The sequence below is a fragment of the Chrysochloris asiatica genome, unplaced genomic scaffold (assembly GCF_000296735.1).
Source record: "Chrysochloris asiatica unplaced genomic scaffold, ChrAsi1.0 scaffold00072, whole genome shotgun sequence".
Taxonomy (NCBI): Eukaryota; Metazoa; Chordata; class Mammalia; order Afrosoricida; family Chrysochloridae; genus Chrysochloris; species Chrysochloris asiatica.
Window position 1 is genome coordinate 11404302 of NW_006408590.1, and position 23678 is coordinate 11427979.

Below are 23678 nucleotides of genomic sequence, written 5' to 3' on the forward strand. Positions count from 1 at the left end.
AGTGGCAGCATCGATGGACTCAAGCATGGCAATAGTAGTGAGGTTGGCCTAGACTCGGGCAGTGTTTCGTTCCGCTGTGCATAAGGTCACTATGGGTCAGTACCAACTCTGTGGCACCTAACAACAACAGCAACAAACAAGAAGCCCTGGTGTGGCACTGTGGGTTAATGCGCCAGACTGCAAAGCCGTTTGAACTACAAGGTCAGTGGTTCAAGCTTACCAGTCACTCCTTGGAAACCCTATACAGGTTCACTATGGGTCAGAACTGACTCGATGGCACTTAAAACAACAACAATAACAGGTAGAGGTAAATTGGTGTATGACTGATAATCGCCTTAGGTTACCTGGCAAAAGACACTGTTGTTGGAAGGACACAGCCTCTAATTCAAGTCACAGAGGATTCCCAGGTAAGTTTCACTTACCAAGAATAGATCACAAGCTCAAATTACATAATGCACATGGATCAGTCTTGTAGGCACCAGTCAGTAGATACAACAGCTCTAGTAGGGCTAGACTCTGGAAACGTTAATTAATTGGATTTACTGAAGACAAAAAAAAAAAAAAAAAAAAGTATGTCTGTAAAGATTAAGCATGGAAGCAAAGAATTTGAAATAGGAGCACATTTGATGTCCAATAAATACCAGCAGATTTGAAAAATGGCAAATAGAATTAGTGATGAAAAATACTGTTTCTTAAAAAAAAACAACACACACCTCAAGGATGGGATAAAGTGCAATTAGATATGACTGAACAAAACAAATGTGAACTGAAGAAATTGATGGAATGCAGCACAGAGATGCAAAGCAGTAGAAAATGCAGAGAGGGTAAGAGAAATGTAAGATCAAATGAGAATCATCCATGGCTCAGTAAGAGTTCCATAAAGAGAAAGAGGGAATGAGAGAGGTAGGTCTCAAAGAAAGCAATGGCAAAGGATTATTTGGAATTTAAGAAAGACAGGTGCCCTAGAAGATTCCTGGTGGCAGAGTGGGTTACACCTTGGGCTGTTAACCAGTAAGGTCAGAAGTTTGAATCCACCAGCTACTCTCAGGGAGAAAACTTAGACTTTCTACTTCTCTAAAGATACACCAACTCGGAACCAATTCTATGTCATACCACCACCAGCATGTGTCTTAGCAGTGAAAGTCCAGTGTTTTCTCAGCAAGCACTCTGAGCAGTTGACTCTTTCTGCAGAGCTGCTGTCATCTTGAAAAATAATTATCAGCATCTGAGAATGTTTCATCTTTATAAATAATGTAATCAGTTGGGATCTATTTTTAGACATCTTTTCCCTGGGTGACTTATAGAGCTGTAGCTCTGTCCACATTTAATATGACCAGGTGTTGGTGTTACTAAATGTGATGATTCAGACACAGCTCAGCCTTTTGGAGTTTATTACAAAAAGATTCAGTTTCTTCATATCTTTAAACCTGATAAGAAAGTAGATAGGAGAATCCTTTGAGCCACATTTCTCTCTCAGACTTCCGGCTCACTGGCAAGCTAGTCATTTCTTCACACCCATTAGGTATGGACAGTATGATAAAAAACCAGGAGACATAGTATCTCATCATTCTTTTTCTTTTCCACTTTTTATTATAATGTGCTATTTTCACACAGGATAGGCAAGCCTCCAGACTTGTTTTCTTCACTTTGCTCTTAAAGTTTCCTGTTCTGCCAACTGAAGGGGAAAGTTTTAGTAATATAAGTAACCGAGTTTTATTTTAATCCTTCACAGTAATTCACTAACTTTATGCTTTTTTAATCTCATCATCATTGTTACCATGTTGTTGTTAAGTGCTGTTGAGTCATTTCCAACTCATAGTGACCCTGCCTAGGGTTTCCAAGGAGCTGCTGGTGAGTTTGAACTATGGACCTTATAGTTCAAACCCACCTTGCAGTCTAATGCTTATCCTTCAGTGCCGTACCAGGACTTCTTTGTTAGCACAGAAACTCATTTTTACCTGATTTGATTGTATCTTATTGAGTGTAATGTGCTTTTTGGGTTTTTTCCATGTTAATGTGTATTGTGTTCTATACATTGGATTTGACTGTATATGTCCAAGTATCTTTGGGTTTTGGTACATTTATGATAGCTTGGTTTAGCTGTCTTCTAGTAACAGCAGATTTACATTCTGACAACACTTTTATATACCTTTTTCTATTGATTATGAGGTCTTTTTGGAGTCCTGGTGTGGCAGTGTTGAATGAGTACACTGGTTGGCAGTTCAAATTCACCAGCCATTCCTCAGAAACCTTATAAAGGGTCACTGTGAGTTGGAATCAGTAAAACAACATCAGTGAGGTCCTTTTTTGCATTTATCTTGAGATCTTTATTAATATATGACCACTTATATTTAAAACAGTGAATTTAGGCTTTTAAACATTAAGAGGGTTGAAAAGAAAATTGTACTCAATTATGAATCCAATCTGTTTTTAAGCAAAGACTAAATAATAATCTTATAACCTTGAGTGAACCAGGTTTTCTGTTTGAAGTTTGAAGTTGAATTTGGGTGACGATTTACAGAGAACATTAGTTTTCCATTCAGCAGTTGACACACTTTGTTTTGTGCCATTGGTCGCAGTACTCTTCCCAGGTCCTCACTGGATTCCTAGTTCCCATCGTTCTTTCTGCCTTCTGAGTTTTGAGGCAAAGGCCCTTTTGGTCTCCTGTGGTTAACTGTTTTGAAAAGTTATGTTCCTCAGGAGTGTTACTGTTCACATTATGTTGTTGTTAAGTTCCATTGAGTTGATTCTGACCCATAGCAACCCTGTGTAGTGTTTTCAAAGAGCAGCTAAGTTTAAACTGCCAACCTTGTGGTTCAAACCGACCTTGGGGTCCAGTGCTTATCCTACAGCACCACACCAGAACTCCGTTCACTTTATCAGCCTGTCTGTTATTTGGCGGCAGTAGAAGGGTTTCAGTGCCAGACTTTAGGAGTGTCTAAGGGTTATAATCTGGAGGGTTCCACCATTCTGTGTCTGATCAGTAGGGCTGCTTTGTAAACATGAGTTTCACTTTTGTTCCACATTTTCCTCCCACTCTAAGACCTTCTAATGTAATCCCTTTCAGGACATTCAGGAGTCTTCTGATTAGGGGCATGGAGGCTTAAGTTCCTGTGGTTCCTTCTTGTTGTTAAATGCCATCGAGTTGGTTCCGATTCATAGCGACCTTGTAGAAGGTTTCCAAAGAGCGACTGGTGGTCTGAACCGCAAACCTTGTGGTCAGCAGTCCAGTTCTTATCGTACAGCGCCACACCTTTGAATGAATTATTTCTGAGTCTAATTTTCTTCACTGTTTGATCTGACGGGGAGAGACCTATATGAGCATCTGAGATGGCCACTCACAGGCTTTGAAGCCCCACTCGCTGTCCAAAGTAGAATGTAGATCATTGTCTTTGTGGACTTGCTATGCCAACTGGCCTAGATAGCCCCCAGGACTGTGGGCAGCGGTATTTTGGGAATCTGAGATTTTTATCATTTATAACTTCTTTTACTAATGGTGTGTATATTTAAATATCAGGTAAAAAGCCAAGATGGTATGGGTACAGTGAGAAGAACTCTGGTCTAGGTATCGTGGTTTATCCTTAGGGTGCTTACTCTTTCATCAAATATCTGGGAGGGAGTTGAACTGGATGAAATCTTGGCCTTGTTATTGTTGAGTGCTGTTGAGTCTGTTCTGACTCATAATCACCTTGTATAGGGTGTCCGAGAAGCAGCCAGTAGGTTTGAACTGCTGACCTTTTGGTTCACGGCCCAGTGTTGATCGTATAGCGCCACACCAGGAGTCTACATCTTGGCCTTAGAAATTGACAATTCATTTTGTTTTTCTATACTTTTTTTTTGCTTTAAGTCATAGAAGCATGCAATATGATATTTTATAGATTATATCATCTATGTTAATTAATGTGCCATAGAAATAGAGTTTTATAGATTCCATTTCAATCTGAAAATTAAGTCAAAGCATAAAGAGAAAACATTTAGAAATGTTAAATGACAGCCACAATTTCAGAATCTCTTGGTGTATGAATTGAACTATAATTCCACATCTTTAATATGTTATTTTGAAGGAAGAGAACACTGTAGATATTTTTACTTAAGTGAAAGGCACATTTGCTAAATAACATAACAAAAAATAGAAAAATAATTTGCCCTGTAAGCTATCGCCCAAATTACATTAAAATCTTCAAATCCTCTTTTACCCTCTTTTGTATGAATATTTGAGGGCACAAAAAAACACTTGTTTTTCTTCTTGAGATATGTAAGCACTGTGGACAAAGCCCCGCTGAGGTAATTAGGTAAAGTAATAGTCTCAGTGTCTGGAACATGCCTGGTCAGATCAGCCCTAAGATGGCATCATTCTTTGTGGGCATTCCTTTTGCCATTTGACTGGGAGTTTTTAATATTTCAGATCTTTTTTGTGCAAGTCTTAAGATACATGTAACTAATATTGTATAAAATTCAGAAGTAAAAAGATTTTGATGGAAGCTTTATCTTTGCCACTAGGTGCCACTAGCGAGTTATTATTACTCTAAGCCTTCTATGGAAGAGAGTGTTTTGTATTATTTCTGGGAATTTGTGGTGTGGCGCTATAGGATGAGCGCTGGACTGCTAACTATACCGTCAGCAGTTCAGACAGTTCAAATCCACCAGCCGCTTCTTGGAAACCCTACACAGGGTCACTGTGAATTGGAACTGACTCCAAAGCACTTAACAACATGATAGTAAATTTATTTAAACATTTGAAAGGACATTTCATAAAGCTTGATTGTTTTCCTGCAGTATACTGCCATTTTAATAGCATTATTTAAAATTTACAAAGCCATATAATTTGCCCATTTTAATTGTACAATTCAGTGCTTTTTAGTAATTATAGAATTGCCCAGCCATCCCCACAAAGTAGTTGTAGAACGTTCCCACTGCCCTCAAAGATCCCAGGTTCCTGATTGCAGTGAATCCCCCTCCCCATCATTAGCTGTAACTCTGATCTGCTTCTGTCTCTAAGGATTCTCCTTTTCTGAACCTTTTATATAAATAGACTCATACAGTAGCTGGGCTTTTGTGGCTGACTGCTTTCAGTTAGCATGGTTTTGAGTTCTCTTGTGTTATGCTCATGCTTTTTATTGTGGAGTAGTAGCCTGTGCTTAAACTTCTTTACATTTATTGCTTATATTTGTATTATTTCAAAGTTTTTGGATCTATGAATAAACTTGTAGATTATAATACTGTTCGATTGAACTTTGTGGAATGATGGAAGTGTTTTGTCTGGGCTGTCTGATGTAACCACTAGCAGCTTGTGGCTGTTGAGAAGTTAGTGTTAAGTGGGATTAACTTTGCCAAGCAGTCTCCTTCTTCTGAAACTACTTGGTCTTCAGCCTTCAGGGCAGGACCCTGAGTGACTAAGGAGCCAGGTCGCTTCAGGCCTTAGGCTATTCGTTCATATCCTCTTCTTGTTGTGTTGTGGAGTGAAAGGGGTTATGGATCCCTCCTCTCTGTTCTGTTCCCAGCATATTAGCATTGCCTGCTCCCTTGCGTTTCTTTTCCATTGGATTTGGAAATTCTTGACGCAGGTCTGTCTTTTCTGATTTTATCATTATTTACCATAGGACCTCTCACAGAGGTATTTACATAGGACAGCTAGTTAGTAGTTGTTGAAGAAACAGCAGAATCCTTTTGGCTTTAGTCTTCGTTCTCTGTATGGTTCAACATAGTTATCTATGTTCATGTAGATAAAAACTTACTTAATAGTTTTGATCTTACAAAACTATTCTCCTCTCGCAAACAATTTTAAAATAAAGCCTTTTTTTCTTAAATTTTAAGGAATCTGGTAGTGCAGTCAGTAGGTGCTGATCTGCTAACTGAAAGATTGGTGGCTGAACCTACCCAGTGACCTCAGGAGAAGGACCTGACCATCTGTTCCTCTAAAGATTGCTGTTGTTATTAGGCACCAAGTCAGGTCCAATTTCTAGTGACCGTGTGCCTAACAGACAGAAACCCTGTGCCGTCCTGCACCGTCCTCACAGTTGCTGATAGCTGTGGTCGGGCCCATTGTTACTCCTTCTCTTGGAAGGTCCTTTCTCTTTGTGACTGACTCTTTATTTTACCAAGCATGATGCCCTTCTCCAGGGACTGTTCCCTCCCAATAACATGTCCACAGTACATGAGAAAAAGTCCCCACCCTCATTTCTAAAGAACATTCTGGCTTTACTTCTTCTGAGACAGATTTGTTCATTCGTCTGCCAGTCTACGGCATAGTCAATATTTTTCATTAACACCACAATTCAGGTGCATCAGTTCTTCTGGTCTTCGGTGTTCATTGTTCAGCTCAATAAAATATGGATAAACATTTTTCTGGTATTCTCTGCCTTCAGCCAAGACTCATCTGACAGCAGCAGTAATGTACCTTGTTCCAAGATCACAGCCTGGAACACTCTGGGGCAATTCTGCTCGGTCACATGGGCTCTCTAGGAGTTAGGATCAGGTAGCCATCACTCGATGACAGCAGTAGTCTGAATTTTTATCAGAACAAAATTCTTTTCTTAAAACCATAGGATAGTCTTCAGTTGATTAGGTAAACATCACTATTAATTTGTGTTTGAACAAGTTTCTACTGCTGCCTCGAATTTAAAGGAAAGGAAAGCCTCTTTGTGCTCTAGTTCTCTGCCCTGCCAGCTGCCCAACTAGACAGAGAAAGGAACAAGATGATAATGTCAACTTCTGTGCTGGGGGGCAACCCCCGGCAGGCTGCTGCTCTGGCCTCTCTGGGGCTCACGTTCTCACCCTGCACACACTCCACCTGGGTCTCTGACACGTGGCATGAGAAGATGGGGCAGGGACATTCCAAGGCTGCCATCTCCTTTTACACCCAGCCAGCCATCAGTGCAACCGCCAAGAACCGTTGTCCATGATGCCTCCATAATCTGGGCGCTCAGTCTTCTCCGCTAGACTAATAAACTCAACACAGGCAGAGCCGTATCTTATTATTGTGGCGTTTATATTCATTGTCTTTTTTAACAGTGCCTTAGTGTTTGCTGATATGTTTCAAAAGACAGAATATGGAATAGGGAGCTAGGATCTTTACCTTGATTTGTAATGGTTGCTAGTAACACACTTGTTGTTAAATGCAGTCAGGTCAATTCCAACCCATAACGACCATGTTATGTAGGGTTTCCAGGGAGTTGCCAGGGAGCTTGAACCACCTACATTGAGATTCAAACCAACTTTGCAGTCCAGCACATTAACCCACAGCACCACATCAAGACGTTTATTTTGTTTTTATTTGAAGATGTTCCAAAGTATTTAAACCGAACTCTTCTTGTCTATGGCTACACATTCAGCACCTTCCTGAGAGACAGAGAGATTAAATAATTTGATGGAGAGCTGTAGTTAAGTTTCACAACTTAGAACCAAACTCATGTCTAACTTGGAAGAGGTTCTTTGTAACTACCTGCCCTGCAACTTTTCTAAATTACAAGTACAAAATTGTTCTGAATTTTAGAGCTAAATTGTTGATCAAGGCTGATAACCTAGATATTTGGCATCTTCATGGCTCATTAGTCAATCTCAAAATGTTCTTTTGGCATTGACATTATGTTTGATAGTACCTTAGTTTTGTGATAATTTAGGGGTGATGTACCCTTATATAAATAGTATGTTTTTAACTTTGCAGTAGTTCCTGGGTAAGCTTAACCACACAACAATACAATAGGTGCTGTTCGTTTTGCTAGGTGTGGTCGAGTTGACTCTGACTCATGCACAACAGAACAAAACACCGTCTGTTCCTGCCCATCCTTCCAGTTGTCAGGTTTCAGCCCATTGTCGCAGCTGCTCACTCAGCCCATCTTGTTTTGCGAACCCTCTACTTTACTAAACATGATATCCTTTTCCAGGAAATTGTCACTTCTCCTGATAACATGTCCAAAGCACTTGAGATGAAGTCTCACATCTAAAGAACATTCTGGCCATGTTTCTTCAAGAGAGATGTTTGTTCTTGTGGCAGTCCATAGTGCTTTCAGTATTCTAACCCAACTCCATAATCCAATTACATCAATTCTTCTCCAGTTTTCTTTATTCATTGTCCAGCTTTCACATATATACACGATTGCTGCTGTTGAGTGCTGTCGAACAGGTTCCAACTCATAGCCACCCTATATAAGGTTTCTAAGAAGTGACTGGTGGCTTTGAATTGAGGGCCTTGCTGTTAGGAGTCCAGTGCTTATCCTACAGCACCATGCCAGGACCTCACAATGACTGGGGTCAGGTGCAAGTTAGTTCTCAAAGTGGCATCCTTGTTCTTGAACACTTTAAAGAAGTCTTTTGCAGCAGATTTACCCAGTGCAATAATGTCATTTGATTTCTTGGTTGTTGCTCCTATGAGCACTGATGGTGTATCCAAGTCAAATGAAATCCTTGACATCTTCAATCTTTTCTTCATTTATTATGATGTTGTTTGCTTACTGGTCCAGTTGTAAGGATTTTATTTGTTTTATGTAGAGTCGTGATCCACACTGAAGGCTATTCTTCGATCTTTATCAGCAAGTGCTTCCTAATCTGGTCTTAGTGTGCACGCTTCACTGAAACCTGTCCGTCATGAGTGACCCTGCTACTTTTTGAAGCCCCAGTGATGTAGCTTTCCGCAGTACAGCAGCACACACGCCACCAGTGTTACAAAAGGACGGACCGTTAACAAAGACCTTTTTTCTGGTTTTCCAGTCTTTTGTTTTCATACTTAGTTTTCTTTCCAATTTCTTCCTTCTCACCAGCCTCCTCTCTCCTCTGCTTTCAACATTCCCGCATAACTAAAATATTGTCTTTACGAACATGTGTACATCATACTACTCTTTATAGTTCGTTTACTTATAACTTCTCTTTGCTGCATGCTTCCCATTTTTAAAGAGACGGGTAGCCTTCTTAAAAAAAAAAAAAAAAAACGTTCTCTCTGTGTTTATTCATATAAGATACATGTTTTAGTTATATGAGAATGCTGAGAGAACAGAGAGAGAGGACTAGAATGCAGAGGTACAAGGGAGGTTGGTGAGAAGGAAGAAATAGAAAAGGTAGTTTGATGTACACTTAGGAGGAAATGTTGTTAGTGCCATCAAGTCAGTTCTGATTCATAGCCACCCTTTATAGGGTTTCTGAGGAACGGCTGGTGGTTTTGAGCCGCCCACCTTGTGGTTCAAATTGACTTTGCAGTCCAGTGCCTATCCTATAGTGCCACACCAGGACTCCCGTGAGAAAACGAGGATTTAGAACATTATCAGTTTTTTTTTAAATGTCTCCATCTAAAACTCATTATGTGTGAGGCAGTTACTTGAGTCCTGGGGATTGAGAGTGGGATGTTGTTGCTGATGTTAAATACCATTGAATGGCGTCTGATGCATAGTGACCCTGTATAGGGTTTCCAAGCAGCAACTGATGGGTTTGAACTGCCTACCTTGTGGTTCACAGTCCAATGCTGATCCTACTGTGTCACACTAGGAGTCCAATTATGTTAATAATTTTTTTTTTTTTTCTTCATGTCTTCCTATTGAAGTTTCGTATTTTGTTATCCTGACTATTTTTGGGATGTGTCTGTGTAAGGGTTGTGTATTTTTATGTTACATATTTGCCTACCCTTTTATTTTAAAAATTGCCTGTGTTTTTATTTAGACCTGTCTCTGGGTACTGGTGTGGTGCTGTAGGGTCAGCACTGGACTGCTAACCAAAAGGTCAGCGGTTCAAACCCACCAGCCTCTCCTTGGAAACGTTATACAGGGTCTCTATGAGTCAGAATCAACTCAGTGCACTTACCAAGAACAACAAAACTTTTAAGCAATGTTTACCTAGATTTTGGTTTTTTTATAATCTCAATTTTTAATGTTGTTGTTGTTAGGTGCCATCAAGTCGGTACTGACTCATATCGACCTTATGCATAGCAGAATGAAATACTGCCCAATCCTGGGCCAACCTTACTACTGTTGCCACACTTGAGTCCGTCGATGCTGCCACTTGGCCAATCCATCTCGTTGAGGGTCTTCCTCTTTTTCTCTGACCCTCCACCGTACCAAACATGATATCCTTCTCCAGTGACTGCGCCCTCCTGACAATATGTCCAAAGTATGAGAGATGAAGTTTGGCCATCTTGGCCTCCAAGGAACACTCTGGCTACACTTCTTCCAAAACAGATCTATTGGTTCTTTGGGCAGCCCATGGCACTTTCAATATTCTCCTCTAACACCATAACTCAAAAGCATCAAATTATCAACAGTCTTCCTTATTCACTGTCCAGGTTTTGCATGCATATAAGGGTATTGAAAATACCATGGCTTGGGTCAGGTGCACCGTAGTCTTCAAGCTGATATCTTTGCTCTTCAACACTTTTAAAAAAGCGTTGTGCAGCAGATTTGCCTAATGCAATACGTTGTTTGATTTCTAGACTGCTGCGTCCGTGAGTGTTGATAGTTGGTTCAAGAAGAATGAAGTCCTTGACAACTTCAATCTTTTCTCCATTGATAAGAATGTTGTTTATTGGTCCAGTGGTGAGGATTTTTGTTGTCTTGACATTTGAGATGTAATCGGTACCAAAGGCTGTGGTCTTTGGTCTCCATCAGTAAATGTTTTAAGTCCTCTTCACTTTCAGCAAGCAAGGTTGTATCATCTGCATAGTTCAGATTGTCTTCCTCCAGGCCTGTTGCCACGTTTTTGTTCATAGAACCCAGCTTCTTGTATTATTTGCTCAGCATACAGGTTGAATAAGTATGGTGAAAGAATACAACCTTGTCGCACAGCTTTTTTAATTTTAAACCATTCAGTGTTCTCATGTTCTGTTCGAACAACTGCTTCTTGGTCCAGGTACAGATTCCTCATGAGCACAATTAAGTGTTCCAGAATACTCATACTTCGCAATGTTGTCCATAGCTTGTCGTGATCCACACAATTTTTAATAAATAGGTGATTGAAAATAGATACTTAACTACAGTTACTGACGTTTTTACCATTTTGATTTTGTTGTTGTTGTTTGCCCATTTTTTCCTTTGCTTTTTTCGTTACGTGTGCTTGCCTTCATTTGTACCCTTTTAATTAGTTTCTGGTTTTCCTCTGCTCTTTTGAATACTGTAGATTCTATTTCTCTTCTGTTTACCTCTGAGCCTCTAGGATGTACATTTCATGAAACTTTATCAGTAAAGTTTTGAGTTACTTAGTTTTTTCCTCCTAACTATGTCAGCCTTCTTAGCATGCTTTAGCATCACCGGAACAATCTCATATTTCTTTTATTTTTACACTTTTTTAACTCTCAAAAATTACTTTCTTTTTGTTAGTCATTAACATTTTATCCATTTCCTTGGTAAATATCTTCTTCCTGATTCCCTTGTGTTTCCTGTGTGTCTGCTTTTCTTCTCGATGAATTACATCTTGCAGTAGCTGTTTGAAGGATCGTCTGTAGGTGGTGCTTTTTTATGTCTAAGATGCATTCTCTCATTCTCAAATGATGGCTTATATGTGGACACTTATTTTCCCATCTCTCTGAAGACAGTATTTCCCTGTCATCTGAGAAGTGTGCTCTCAGCCTGACATGCCATTGAACTCATGTGTGTTTTCCTCTAATGATTTTTAAGATTGTGTGGAGTTTTTGTGTGTGTTTGTTTTTGTTTTTCTTACTGCTTCTTTGACCAGGTCTGTCGTTATTCAAAATACACTGTCCAAAATTATTTGACTTGTTTTAGCTAAACAAATGTAAAGAGTTTCTGCAGCAGGCGTCTTTTCTTCTGTGACAGGTTTCTTTCTGCTGGCTGCTGCTTCTCAGCTGCTGGATTCTTGCTCGCTGCAGCCTTCTTTCCCACCACAGGCTTTTGGGGCTTCTTCACACGGACCACCTGCTTCCCTCCTTTCTTCCCTACCACTGCCTTCTTGCCTGAACCCCCTTCTCATCTGATTTGGCCTCTAGGGCTGCTGCTGCCTTAGCCACCCTGCGTATGTGAGTCTCGGCCTAGTGAAGAATAATGTTTGCGTTTGGAGTCAGCTTCAATGTGATTCTCAGGTTTTTCAGTGGGTTCTTCTTCAGGTCTCTGCGATGAATCTTCTTGCATGGTGCTCAGAGAGCTCTTTGGATCTCAGGGCTTTTCAGGATTCTGCTTAGGTCTGTATTGAGTATCGTATGCATGAGAAGGTTGTGGTTACACTTGAGGGAAGCAGCTATATGCCAAGTGCCATAACAACTCATCCAACTTAGGAAAAACACCTTCAGTCCAAATGCAGAAATGGCCCACATGTCCACCAGGAACAAAGTTTAAAATACTACAGCTTGCTTACATTAAGCAAGAGTAAGTAATTCCTGGGATGTTTCTCAAGGCCTTGATGATACCATTGTCCTCGTCATAGATAATGCATAGTCCCCTGCGTGGGATATGCTGGCGATTTCTCGTATTGCCCTTACCAGCTCTCATTCGCTGAGAGGCATAGACCTTTTTGATATCATTCCAGGCCTTAGGTTTTTTAAGCAGTAAAACGGCCTCGTTGGTCTTCCTGTAGGCTGTAACTTTAGCTTCGACCACCAAAAGTTCAGGAACTTCCTCAATACAATGCCCTTTAGACATGACCAGGGCTGATAAGGCAGAAGCAGCCAGGGCAGACTCGATGGCATATAGCTTCTGACTCGTGTTTACTCTACCTTGTCAGAGACGCCAGGCTTTGATTGGTACAAACATGCGCCCTCCACAATACATCTTTCCAAACCACCTTGGCCAGAGTGTTGAGTCCCACCACCTTGAACTCTGGGAATTCTGGCTACAGCGCTGCTTGTTCTTGTACAAGTTGGTGTGAACAAAATTCATGATATACGGTTGAATGGGAGCCTTGAACACAGCAGGCAAAGTAACATTTTTGCCAGAGGATTCTCCCTTTTCAGAGCACACTGATATCAGTGGACAAGCTCACACCACAGTGGGGAGAGAAGGCCAAGATTGTGCCTTTTATTGATGATCTGCGGTTTCTCTACATTGTATGTACAATGTGGACTTAGCATTTATGCAGTTTAACACTCTTTCCTTTTTTGTTCATTTTGTATTGAGGTGTAATTTGCATAGAGTATATATCTCAGTGAATTTTTGCATATCTGTATTCGCATGTTGTTACTGCGTCAAAGTATAGAACATTTGTAGCCAACCACAAGTCTCCTTTCAGGCCCCACCTTATAGTACACTCACAGAGACAAATGTTCATCTAAGCTTGCCCTGAACTTTTTCATTCTGAGGAAAGGGGTGTGTGTGTGTGTGTGTGTGTGTGTGTGTGTATGTCTTCAATTGTAGAAAATTCTTAATAAGTATCTCTTCATGTAGTGCTTCTCCACCATTCCCTGCAATCCCTTTCCTTGATAATGCCATTAAACAGACATTGCCACTTCAATTTTTGTCTCCTGACTGCTTTCTTACTTTTTATCATTTTTTGGTTCCTGTGTAGCACTGTGGTTTAAAATGTGCAAAGTCAAAGTCATTTGAACCACACGGTCAGTGGTTCAAGCTCACCAGCCACTCCACGGAAATCCTAACCTATACAGGGTAACCACGGGTCAGAACCGACTTGGTGGCACTTCACAGCAACAACAGTATTATAGTCCAGGTAGTTCTTAAGTGCTGCCTTTTAATTGACTTGCCTTTTCACCACGTCCACGGGCAGAATACATCCCCCTGATTGTCTGTATTTCAGTGACACTATTTTTATTTCCAAAGATTTCTAATCTGTTTGGGTTTTTTCCTTTAGACTTGATGTTATTTTTGTTACATTTCTATGCATTGTTGTTGTTTGGGTTTGTTCTATTTCCATTTCTCATAATGGGTCTCTTGCCTGTGTGTATTACTTTACACATCCTCAAGATACTTCAATTCTTCGGCAAATGGCATTAAATGAATTTTTACCTTTGGAATGTATTTCTGTTCCAATTACTGTTTTTGTGGCTTTCTTTCCTATCATTAGATTTCTTTATTTGTTTTGGAATTTTATTTTGTAAAAGGTTTTTGAATGGAATGTTTTTTATTTTGTTTCATTGTCTTCCCTTTTACCCCAGCAACTACTCTCCCAGTCTTCCACTCCCCAGTCTAGTGACTTTGCTAGGGATGTGGGCAGATTGGGTCATGGAACCAAAAGGTGGCTTGGCTCCGTTCCTGGTATAAGGCAGTGTTTTTTTCTCCCACCTAGTAGACCTGCAATTTTGGGTTGAATCCATAGCCCCTTTTAACAGGTTTGAAATGCCCATTTTACTATCCTCTTATTGTAAATACAGGGACCCTGACCCAACTTTATGAACCCTCCCCTAATTTGCTTGCAGACCCAGAGACCAACAAATCTGTAGCTTCAAGTCCTGCTCAACATTTTCAAGTTTCCACTGTTTCTGTTGTGTCAAAATATTTATTTGACCTCAACTACAAGCTCACTAGCTGCTCCTCGTAAGCCCTGTACAGAGTCGTTATTGGTTGGAACCGACTCGATGGCACTTAACAACAACAACAAATATCTTTTTTGGGAGCACAGTAGCTATGTAGGATAGACAGTGGACTTGGAGCCACAAAGTCAGTGGGTCAAGCACACCATCTGCTCTGTAGGAGAAAGATGAGGCTTTCTGCTCCTGTTTAGATTTATAGCCCCAGAAACCCTATAAAGGGTCACAATGACTTGATAGCACTTAATAACATGTCTTTTGCATTTTCTCTTTTGTGCTTTATTCCTTTAGTGCTGACAGGGTTTCTGAATTCATCCGACCACGCTATCCCAGAATACTGTTACTTTTTAAGTTTTTCTCTACCTGAAATAATCATCAAAGTATGTAAATAATGTGGGGTCTGAAATTGATTTGTTGTGAGGAGGATATGCATTCATTTCTGTCGTCTCTAAAATGTGATTTTATTTTTAATATTTGCTCAGTAATCTTTGTACTAACACTTTTTCCTCATAGTGGATATAGTTTATACACATTATAGAGCTGGAAAATACAAGCATACACACATATAGACACACACATTTGTAATTCCATACCCTAGAAATACCTACTGAACATTTTACTATTTGTTTTTGTTTTATATATATGCACACATATACCATATATTGAAATTCATGTTTTTTAAGACCCAAACCCACCCAGTCTTGTTTTGTAGGTGAAGCTGTGAGTGCTGGAGACGCACTGTGTGAGATTGAGACCGACAAAGCTGTGGTTACCTTAGATGCTGGTGATGACGGCATCTTGGCCAAAATTGTGGTAAGTTCTTATGAAGTCTCCTTATTTATAGCATCATTCTACCTACTACACTCAGCCCTCACTTACTGACATGATGAGGTTCTAAAACTCAGGTCATTCTGTGAAAAGTGCAGGATGACCACCACGTCTTCACAAAGTGGACAATAACTACATTGCTGCATAACTTCCATATCACTAAGAGTCATGGTCCAGCCAAGTTTACATGTAACTTTAACTAACACGACCAGTGTTATGCTCACCTTGCACCTTGGTGTTCATTACTACCAGATGTGCGTCCGTCATTAATACTCAAAATAGTTGGATAGTAGATTTTTTTTTTTTTTCCAGATGGCAGCGCTTTTATGGTTTTATTTAGCACAAATAAAACTTGAAAACAGGCTGTCTATTCATTTTCTTCGCTGCGCAGCCTGGCGTTGGGATTGGTGACTCTGATGGCCAGCTGGGCTGCTCTTTCCACGATAGCTTTATGGTTCTTGGAGGAGAGACGTTGTGAGCAATCTCTGCACAGTAAATTTGTTGCACATCAGCAGCACCTCCAGCTCTTTGACATTATGGACCAGGAACTTGCGGAAGCCGCTGGGCAGCATGTGTTTTGTCTTCTTGTTGCTCCCATAACCAATGTTGGGCATTAAGATCTGGCTGTTAAATCTTCTCCGCACTCTGTTGTCAATGCCTCTGGGCTTGTGCTAGTTACGCTTAATTTTGACATAACGATCTGATTGGTGCCGGATGAACTTCTTGGTCCTCTTTTTGACAATCTTGGGCTTCACCAGGGGTCTGAGGGCAGCCATGATGCCAATCGAAAATGGATAGTAGAGTTTTACAGTTATTGTTAAGTATGAAATGTTGGATAATGAGATAGTAAGTAAGGAGTTGTTGAGTGCTGGCTAGTTGGTTCCAACTCATAGCGACCTTGTGTAGGGTGTCTAAGGTGCTGCTGGTGAGCTTGAACCACTGACCTTGAGGCTCAAACCCACCTTGCAGTCCAACGCATTAGCCTGCATCACTGCACCAGGACTTCAATAAGGAGTAGGTATATTTAGTACATTTTTAATTCAATGTGTATAAACTTTTCTAGGTTGGTGGTTCAAACTACCTGCCGCTCCTTGGAAACCATATACAGGGTCTCTGTGGGTCAGAACCAATTCTGTGTCACTTAGTTGCTGAACAACAGCAACAGTATTAAGGTTTAATAATAACCAGTTAATATTAAACAGTATGAAACTATTTCAACTGTGACAATGAAACTCACTGACTCTGGTTTACTAATGGAAAACAAGAAGCATTCTGGCCCAAGGGATGAGAGAAAGCTGAAGTAGAAACTGAAGACAAAGGAGGCAGTAGATTAATGCTTGTTGTTAAGTGCCTTTGAGTCATGTCCCACTTATAGTGACCCTGTATAGGGTTTCCAAGGAGCGGCTGCTGAGTTTGAATCGCTGACCTTGCCGTTCAAACCAATCTTGTGGTCAAGTGCATTGTCCTACAGAGCCACACTAGGACTCCTGTATGAATGCTACAGCTAGAAATTTCTAATTTTGTAGTTGGTAAAATTAGGATCCCTATGAGTCAGAACAGAATTTATGGCACTTAAACAATAAAAAAGGATGTTTTGCTAACATCACATGAAAACAAACAAACAAAAAAAACCTGTCTTCGTCTTCATAGAACCCCAGGACTTCAGGGTTTCTAGGACTGAGGTGTGTAAAGTGAGCATCGTTCAGCATTTGTCTGCAGGCAAAACTGGTTTTAAGTTGTCTGTAGACTTGATTAGCCACAGTCAGTTGCCTGGTTAAAAAATTATTCATACTTTGTATCTTTTTTCTAATTATTTAAAATATATAATATAAAAAAACATGTATGTATAATATTTCACTTAGTTGAGATGACCATTTCATCTTTACATAGAATATATATATATATTTTTTTTTAATGGAAAATATGTTTGTGATCCTAGCTAGTCCAAAGTGATTTTCTTTTAGATCAAAATTTAAATGTTGGATGATACCAAGTCCATTCCAACTCATAGTGATCCTCTAGGACAGAGAGCATTGCCTCATAAGGTGTTCTAGACTGTCATCCTGGTGAGAACAGATCACCAAGGCGTTTCTCCCATGAAGCTGCTAAGTGAGTTCAAGCCATTGACATTGCAATTAGCAATGGAGTGCTTAACCATTGTGCCACCAGGCACCTCCTAAATTTTAATACGAGCAGTAGTTTTCAGTACTCTTCTCTGCGAAGTCACTGCTTTATAAATAGCTAACAGTGTGGGTGACTACTCTAATGGAATTACTAGGAGTAGAGGTTAGTACAGCCCATCAGTCAAAATGTGTAGTGATACACGTGGCTACCGAAATAATAAAATGTGGAGTGTCATGTAGCTATTAAAAGTTGCCTCTAGAAAAATGATGTTTTTAACTATATATTATGCTAATAAAAGTTAAAGCATTTTGGAAAAGTGCTTTAAAAATTGTGTATGCACAATGCTTACATCACATAGGACTTTCAGAAAAACATAAAGAAAATTCGAGAATAAAGTGTCATGAGAACATTATTTGTCTTTGGGGGTGGAACTAAGTCATCTCACCTCACCTTTTCTGTTTTTCTATATTTTTAACATTTCTATAATGTATGTTCTATTTTTATAATGCAAAGTTAAGTTTTGGTGAATAGTAAATAAAGTAAAATGCTTTTAAAAGTATGACTGTTTAGAGTTACATGATACAGTCACTGGTGGAGCCAGCCAACATGTTTATTTTTTCCTTCTAGAACACTGAATAGATAGTATGGTTGGTGGTGTGATACCAGGGTAAGCATTGGACCGCAAGATCGGCCTGAACCACAAACCAGCCACTCCTCGGAAACCCTGTGCAGATGCACTATGAGTTGGAATCGACTCAATGGCACATAACAGCTACAGTGGTTGGTGGCACAATGGTTAAAGCACTGGACTACTAAGCAAAAGCTTGGCAGTTCCAATCCCCCCAGCCACTCTGTGGGAGAAATGTGTGGCAGTCAGCTTCTATAAAGATTATAGCCTTGGAGACTCTCTGGGACATCTCTACTGTGAATCAACCCAGTGGTAACGGGTTTGTTTTATGGTGTAAAAACTAAGACTTTATGGCTCTGTAGTCACACTGCTGCCTAAAACTAATAAAGTATACTTCTTGTTAAGTGCCATCGAGTGGGTTCCGACCCATAGAGTCGTAAACCCTGAAGCAGCTGGTGAGCTAGAACCACCAACCTTGCAGTTCAAACGACTGCAGTCCAGCTCATTAACCCACACTGCCACACTGGGACTCTAATAAAGCATCCTTCTTGTTGTTGTATACCATGGAGTTGGTTCCAACTCATAGCAACCCTGTACAGGGTTTCTGAGGCTGTAAAACTTTATGGGAGCAGAAAGCCTCATCTTTCTCTTGTGGAACAGCTAGTAGTTTTGAAATACTGACCCTGAGATTAACAGCTTCAAAAAGTCTTGGAAAAATGGAATGAAAAGATAATGGATCTTTTTTCTATAGACATTTTGAAGCCCCATCATATACTTGCTAAGCTGTGTGGTGATGGGCAAGTTCCATTATTGTTCTCTTTACTCTTCATAATAAGGTGCAGATCATTGTGGCGCTGCAGGATAATGAACTGCAAGGTCCGCGGTTGGTGATAGGAGAGATTAAGTGAGAATATGGTGTGTGGTGCTGTAGGAAAAGCAGTGGACTGCTAACCATAAGGTCAGTGGTTCAGACTCACCAGCTGCTCCTTGAAAACCCTATATAGAGTCATTATTAGTTGGAACCAACTTGATGGCACTTAACAACAACAAATGTTCATCAGAAGACCTGTCACCCACCAAGTGCTCAATAAATATTGTGTCCTGGTGTTGTGTTGCAGGATAATGCAGTGGATCCGCCAGGTCAGTTTGAACCACAAGGTCAGCATTCCAAACTCACCAGCCGTTCCTTGGAAACCCTATACAGGGTCTTTGTGAGTCAGAAACAACTTCATAGCACTTAGCAACAACAACCTCCTTGAAAGAAACGAATTAGAATGTAAATATTCATACCAAAAATAGGTTCTTTGACTAATTTATGCTGTGTTTTTAAAAAGAAAAAGATTGTTTAACCGTATGTGACAAACTCAGCTATATATATTTTATTATGTCTGCTTTTGGCAGTCTGTGCTGCTGACTGTAGCTCTGGTTATGAAAGTCTTCCAGATTGATAGCATTTTCCACTCAGCCGCTTAGTAATGTATTTCAACTTGCTAACAGTGTCAGTGGGTAAGGCAGTAGTGCCTATTTATCTAGACCAGAATGCTTGAAAAAGAGAAAGGGGACAGTTTACAATTGATAGCAGCTTTGGCAGCATGAACAGCTATTTTTGTTGCCAAAGAGAAAATTGTATGTACTGGCGGCTTTATTATTATTCCGCATGCATTTTAGATAATGGGAACACCCTGTGTGTTTATGTTACAATGTATGCAATTTTACAGGGAAGGAAATGACCCTAGAAGTAATAGGAGGTGGTATTGGTGCCTTGTTTTTTCTTTTAATGTTTCCAATAGCTCTCTGTCTCCTGTCAACACATATAATGGAATGCTTGTTCTAGAAATACATGTAACAGATTTTTGCTTTAAAAATCGAGGAGGAGGCTAACTGAGCCTAAAAACTCTTAACGTTCCATCGTCTCCCACATTTATTAAAGGATTGAAAACCAGTTTAGCGTTACCTCTGATTTGCTCCCAGGCATCTGGAGGCTTTCATACTCTTTACTTTCCCAACAATTTCAGCATTTGTTAATATTTGCTCTTAAAATTTATACATCTGAATTCCATGTAAATAGAAAAGTGTATTTGCTACATATTAGGTAGAACCAGAAGCAAAGTTTACATGCTGTTAATATTATTAATGAAAGAAATAATTGCGGTCCACGTAGATAATTTTATGATTTATTTCCAATTTATTTTAGTTAATGGGAAATTTTTTAATTTCTCATGTAGCCACTTACACATTATCACGTAGAAAACTTAGTTATTACACACAGAAATCGTTTTGTTAGTCTTAAATTCAGTGCTGAGCAAATTGGACACCAGTTGTTTTAAATGATAAATTAATCAAATAGAATCTTAAGAATGGCGTATTTGGAGAGTTCTGTACATGCAGGTAGCCTCGTTTGGCTTCTAACCTATGTAGGGTTGCTATATCATTTGTCATTCTAACCAGGACCTTTTTTAGGGTAACAGGATGTGTTGTTGTTAGGTGCCATCAAGCCAGTTCCAAGTCACGGCGATCCTGTGTGAAACTGCACAGTCGGTTGCTGTATTTGAGTTGTTGTTGTAGACACTGTGTCAGTCCATCTCACTGAGAGCCTTTCTCTTTCTCGCTGTCCCTCTGCTTTACCACGCAGGATGGCATGTCCAGTGTAGGGAGATCAAGTCTCGCCATCCTGGCTTCTTAGGCACATTCCTGCTTTCATGACAGATTTGTTCATTTTTCTGGCAGTCCATGATGTGAAAGCTATAAAACCAAAACCAAACCCACTGCCATCTAGTGGATTCGCACTCATTGGACTGTCCACAGGGGTTCTGAGCCTGTAGATCTTCCTGGGAGCAGCCGACCTCATATCCCCCACAGAGTGGCTGGTGGGTTTGCATCTAGCAATCCAGCACCTAATGCAGAGAGCCACCACGGCTCCTTTTAAAGGGAATACCCACTGCAATCCAGTCAATTCTGATACTCAGAGCGACCGTGTATAGGTTTAAACTCTGACCTGGTGGTTAGTGCTTATCCTACAAGGCCACAGCAGGACTCCTACGGGAAGGGTGGTAGTGGTGTGCCGTGGAGTCGGTTCCAACTCATAGCGACCCTGTACAGCATTTCCAAGGCTATAAATCTTTATGGGAGCAGAAAGCCTCGTCTTTCTCCCGAGGAACAGCTGGTAGTTTCGAAATGCTGAGCTTGAGGTTAGCAGCCCAACTTGTAACTGTTACGCTACCAGAACTCCTTCCTATAAAGGATAATACCTATGGATATCAAAGCAAAAAAATCAAACCCATTTTTTATCATCTGAATATTTTAAAACAGCAGAATAATTGTACATATTCACACTGTTCAGTTTCTTGGCTGTTTCTCAGTTCTAATATTATGATACTGATACTTTGTTAAAGAAAGTTTTTCTTTGATATGGATTTATGCATATTAGGGTTTTTTCCATTTTTCATTAAATTGTGTATAATTGCCATCACAGTTGCAGTTTACAGTTAATAACTTTGAAATTGTTCAGAACTCCGTTGATTCTTCTCCCTGTACCATAATATTTTTTCCAAAATTTTATTTATTTGTTGTTGTTGTTGAGCATATATCCAGCAAGCAACAGTTTCTACATGTCCATTTAATGACATTGATGATATTTTTCAAGCTGTATAGCTATTTGCACCCTCCTTTTCTGAGATGGCCTTCTCCCATTAACGTAAACTCACTGCCCCCTAAGATATCTATATAATCTTGCGAGTTTCTATTGTCCATTAGATCGCACACAGATATTTCTTAAGAACGCACAGTACTCGAGGTAGGCCTTTTTCACTAGTAAAGCCAACTGTTGTTCTGTTTTAAGATAACTTCAGGGGATTTATTTAACTTAAGGTTTAAAGATTTTCTAAGAACAATCATTTCAGGGTTTTACCCTCCTTCATGCGTGGCACTGTGGGTTAATGCGCCAGACTGCGGAGCCGTTTGAACCGCAGGGTCAGCCGTTCAAGCTCACTGGCTCCTCCTAAGGAACCCTATACAGGGTTGCTATGGGTCATAACCAGCTCGAAGGCACTTCACAACAACAACAATGTGATTGAGAAAGTCTGGAGTTGGTGGGAATTTTAAATTCTGTGTAGCATTTGGCTCCTTTTTGATCAAGATTGTCCTATGAAATCTTTGGTCACAATGCGCGGTAATGGTAGCCTGTAAACCTGCTGCTCTGGAGGCCGTTGTTCATGGAGACAGTTAGCTGTGCATTCTGGATCCTCCATTTCTGACTCTTTCTTTCTCTGTTGCTGTAGGTGTTGAGAGACCAACTGCTGTGACTTAGGTAGCAGCTTTCAAGAGCCCAGGCACTATGCAACAAACTACAGGATAGAACTGAAGCACTAAATGCATTCTTACCAATTAACTATGAAATCATGACCCTAAACCTCCAAATGTAGAGACCAAATCCCATGAGGTGTTTGGTTAAACATAAGCAGCTTCAGAAGCTACTCTTTTGGTTTTGTTGTTGTTGAAAGTATATCTATCACACAACTTTCATCAATTAAACTTTTTACAAGTGTTCAAATTATTGACAAGAATTAGAATAATTATCAGCATCATTCTACCCCTCCCTCAACCCACTAGTAATCACTAATCAAGTTTGTATGTTGATTGTTGTTGTTAGGTGCCATCAAGTCACTACCAACTCATAGCAATCCTATGCACAACAGAACAAAACACTGCCCAGTCCTGGGCCAACCTCACAGTCATTGCTACACTTGAGCCCATTTCTGCTGCCACTGTGCGAGTCCATCTCACTGGTGATCTTCCTCTTTTTTTTCCAGTTCTCCACTTTACCAACCATAATATCCTTCTCTAGCCACTGATCCCTCTTGATAACATGTCCGAGTATGAGAGACAAAGAAAGTCTAGTCATCCAAGGACCTAAGCTGTACTTTTCTAACACAGATTAGTTTGTTCTTTTGACACTCCATGGTACTTTCAATATTCTCCTCCAACACCATTCCATGGTACTTTCAATATGCTCCTCCAACACCAGTCCATGGTACTTTCAATATGCTCCTCCAACACCATAACTCAAATGCATCAATTCTAAGGTCTTCCTTATTCATTGCCCAACTTTCGCATGTATATGTGGCTTAGGTCAGGCGCACCTTAGTCCTCAAACTGACATCATTGCTCTTGAACACTTTAAAGAGGTGTTGTGCAGCACATTTGCCTAATGTATTGTGTCATTTGATTTCTTGTCTGCTGCTTCCCATGAGTGTTGATAGTGGATTGAAGCAAACTGAAATCTTTGGCAACTTCAGTCTTTTCTCCATTTATCTTGGTGTTATTTATTGGTCCAGTGGTGAAGATTTTTTTTTTTCTTTACAATGAAGTGCATACCATACCAAAGGCTGTGGTCTTTAATCTTCATCAGTAAGTATTTTAAGTCCTCTTCATTTTCAGCAAGCAAGGTTGTATCATCTGCATATGGTAGGTTGTTAATGAGTCTTCCTCCAATCCTGATGCCACGTTTTTCTTCATATAATCCAGCTTCTCAAATTATTTGCTTAGCATACTAATTGAATGTTGTTGTTGTTGTTGTTATGTGCTGTGGAGTCGGTTCCGACTCATAGAGACCCTATACAGGGTTTCTGAGGCTGTAAATCTTTACGGGAGCAGAAAGCCTCATCTTTCTCCCGCAGAACAGCTGGTAGTTTT

At 40.1% G+C, this 23678-nt stretch overlaps 1 protein-coding gene and 1 pseudogene across 2 annotated transcripts in view; one reads left to right on the top strand and one right to left on the bottom strand.

Annotated features, from left to right (window-relative positions):
* The window catches only part of PDHX (pyruvate dehydrogenase complex, component X), an 87531-nt gene that overhangs the window by 32730 nt on the left and 31123 nt on the right, over window positions 1-23678 (top strand). For both annotated transcript variants that reach the window (XM_006864891.1, XM_006864892.1), the window contains exon 3: window positions 15120-15220. In XM_006864891.1, the coding sequence (XP_006864953.1) occupies window positions 15120-15220 (101 nt within the window). The remainder of the gene's footprint in view (window positions 1-15119; window positions 15221-23678) is intronic.
* LOC102830360 lies at window positions 11662-13413 on the bottom strand (annotated as a pseudogene).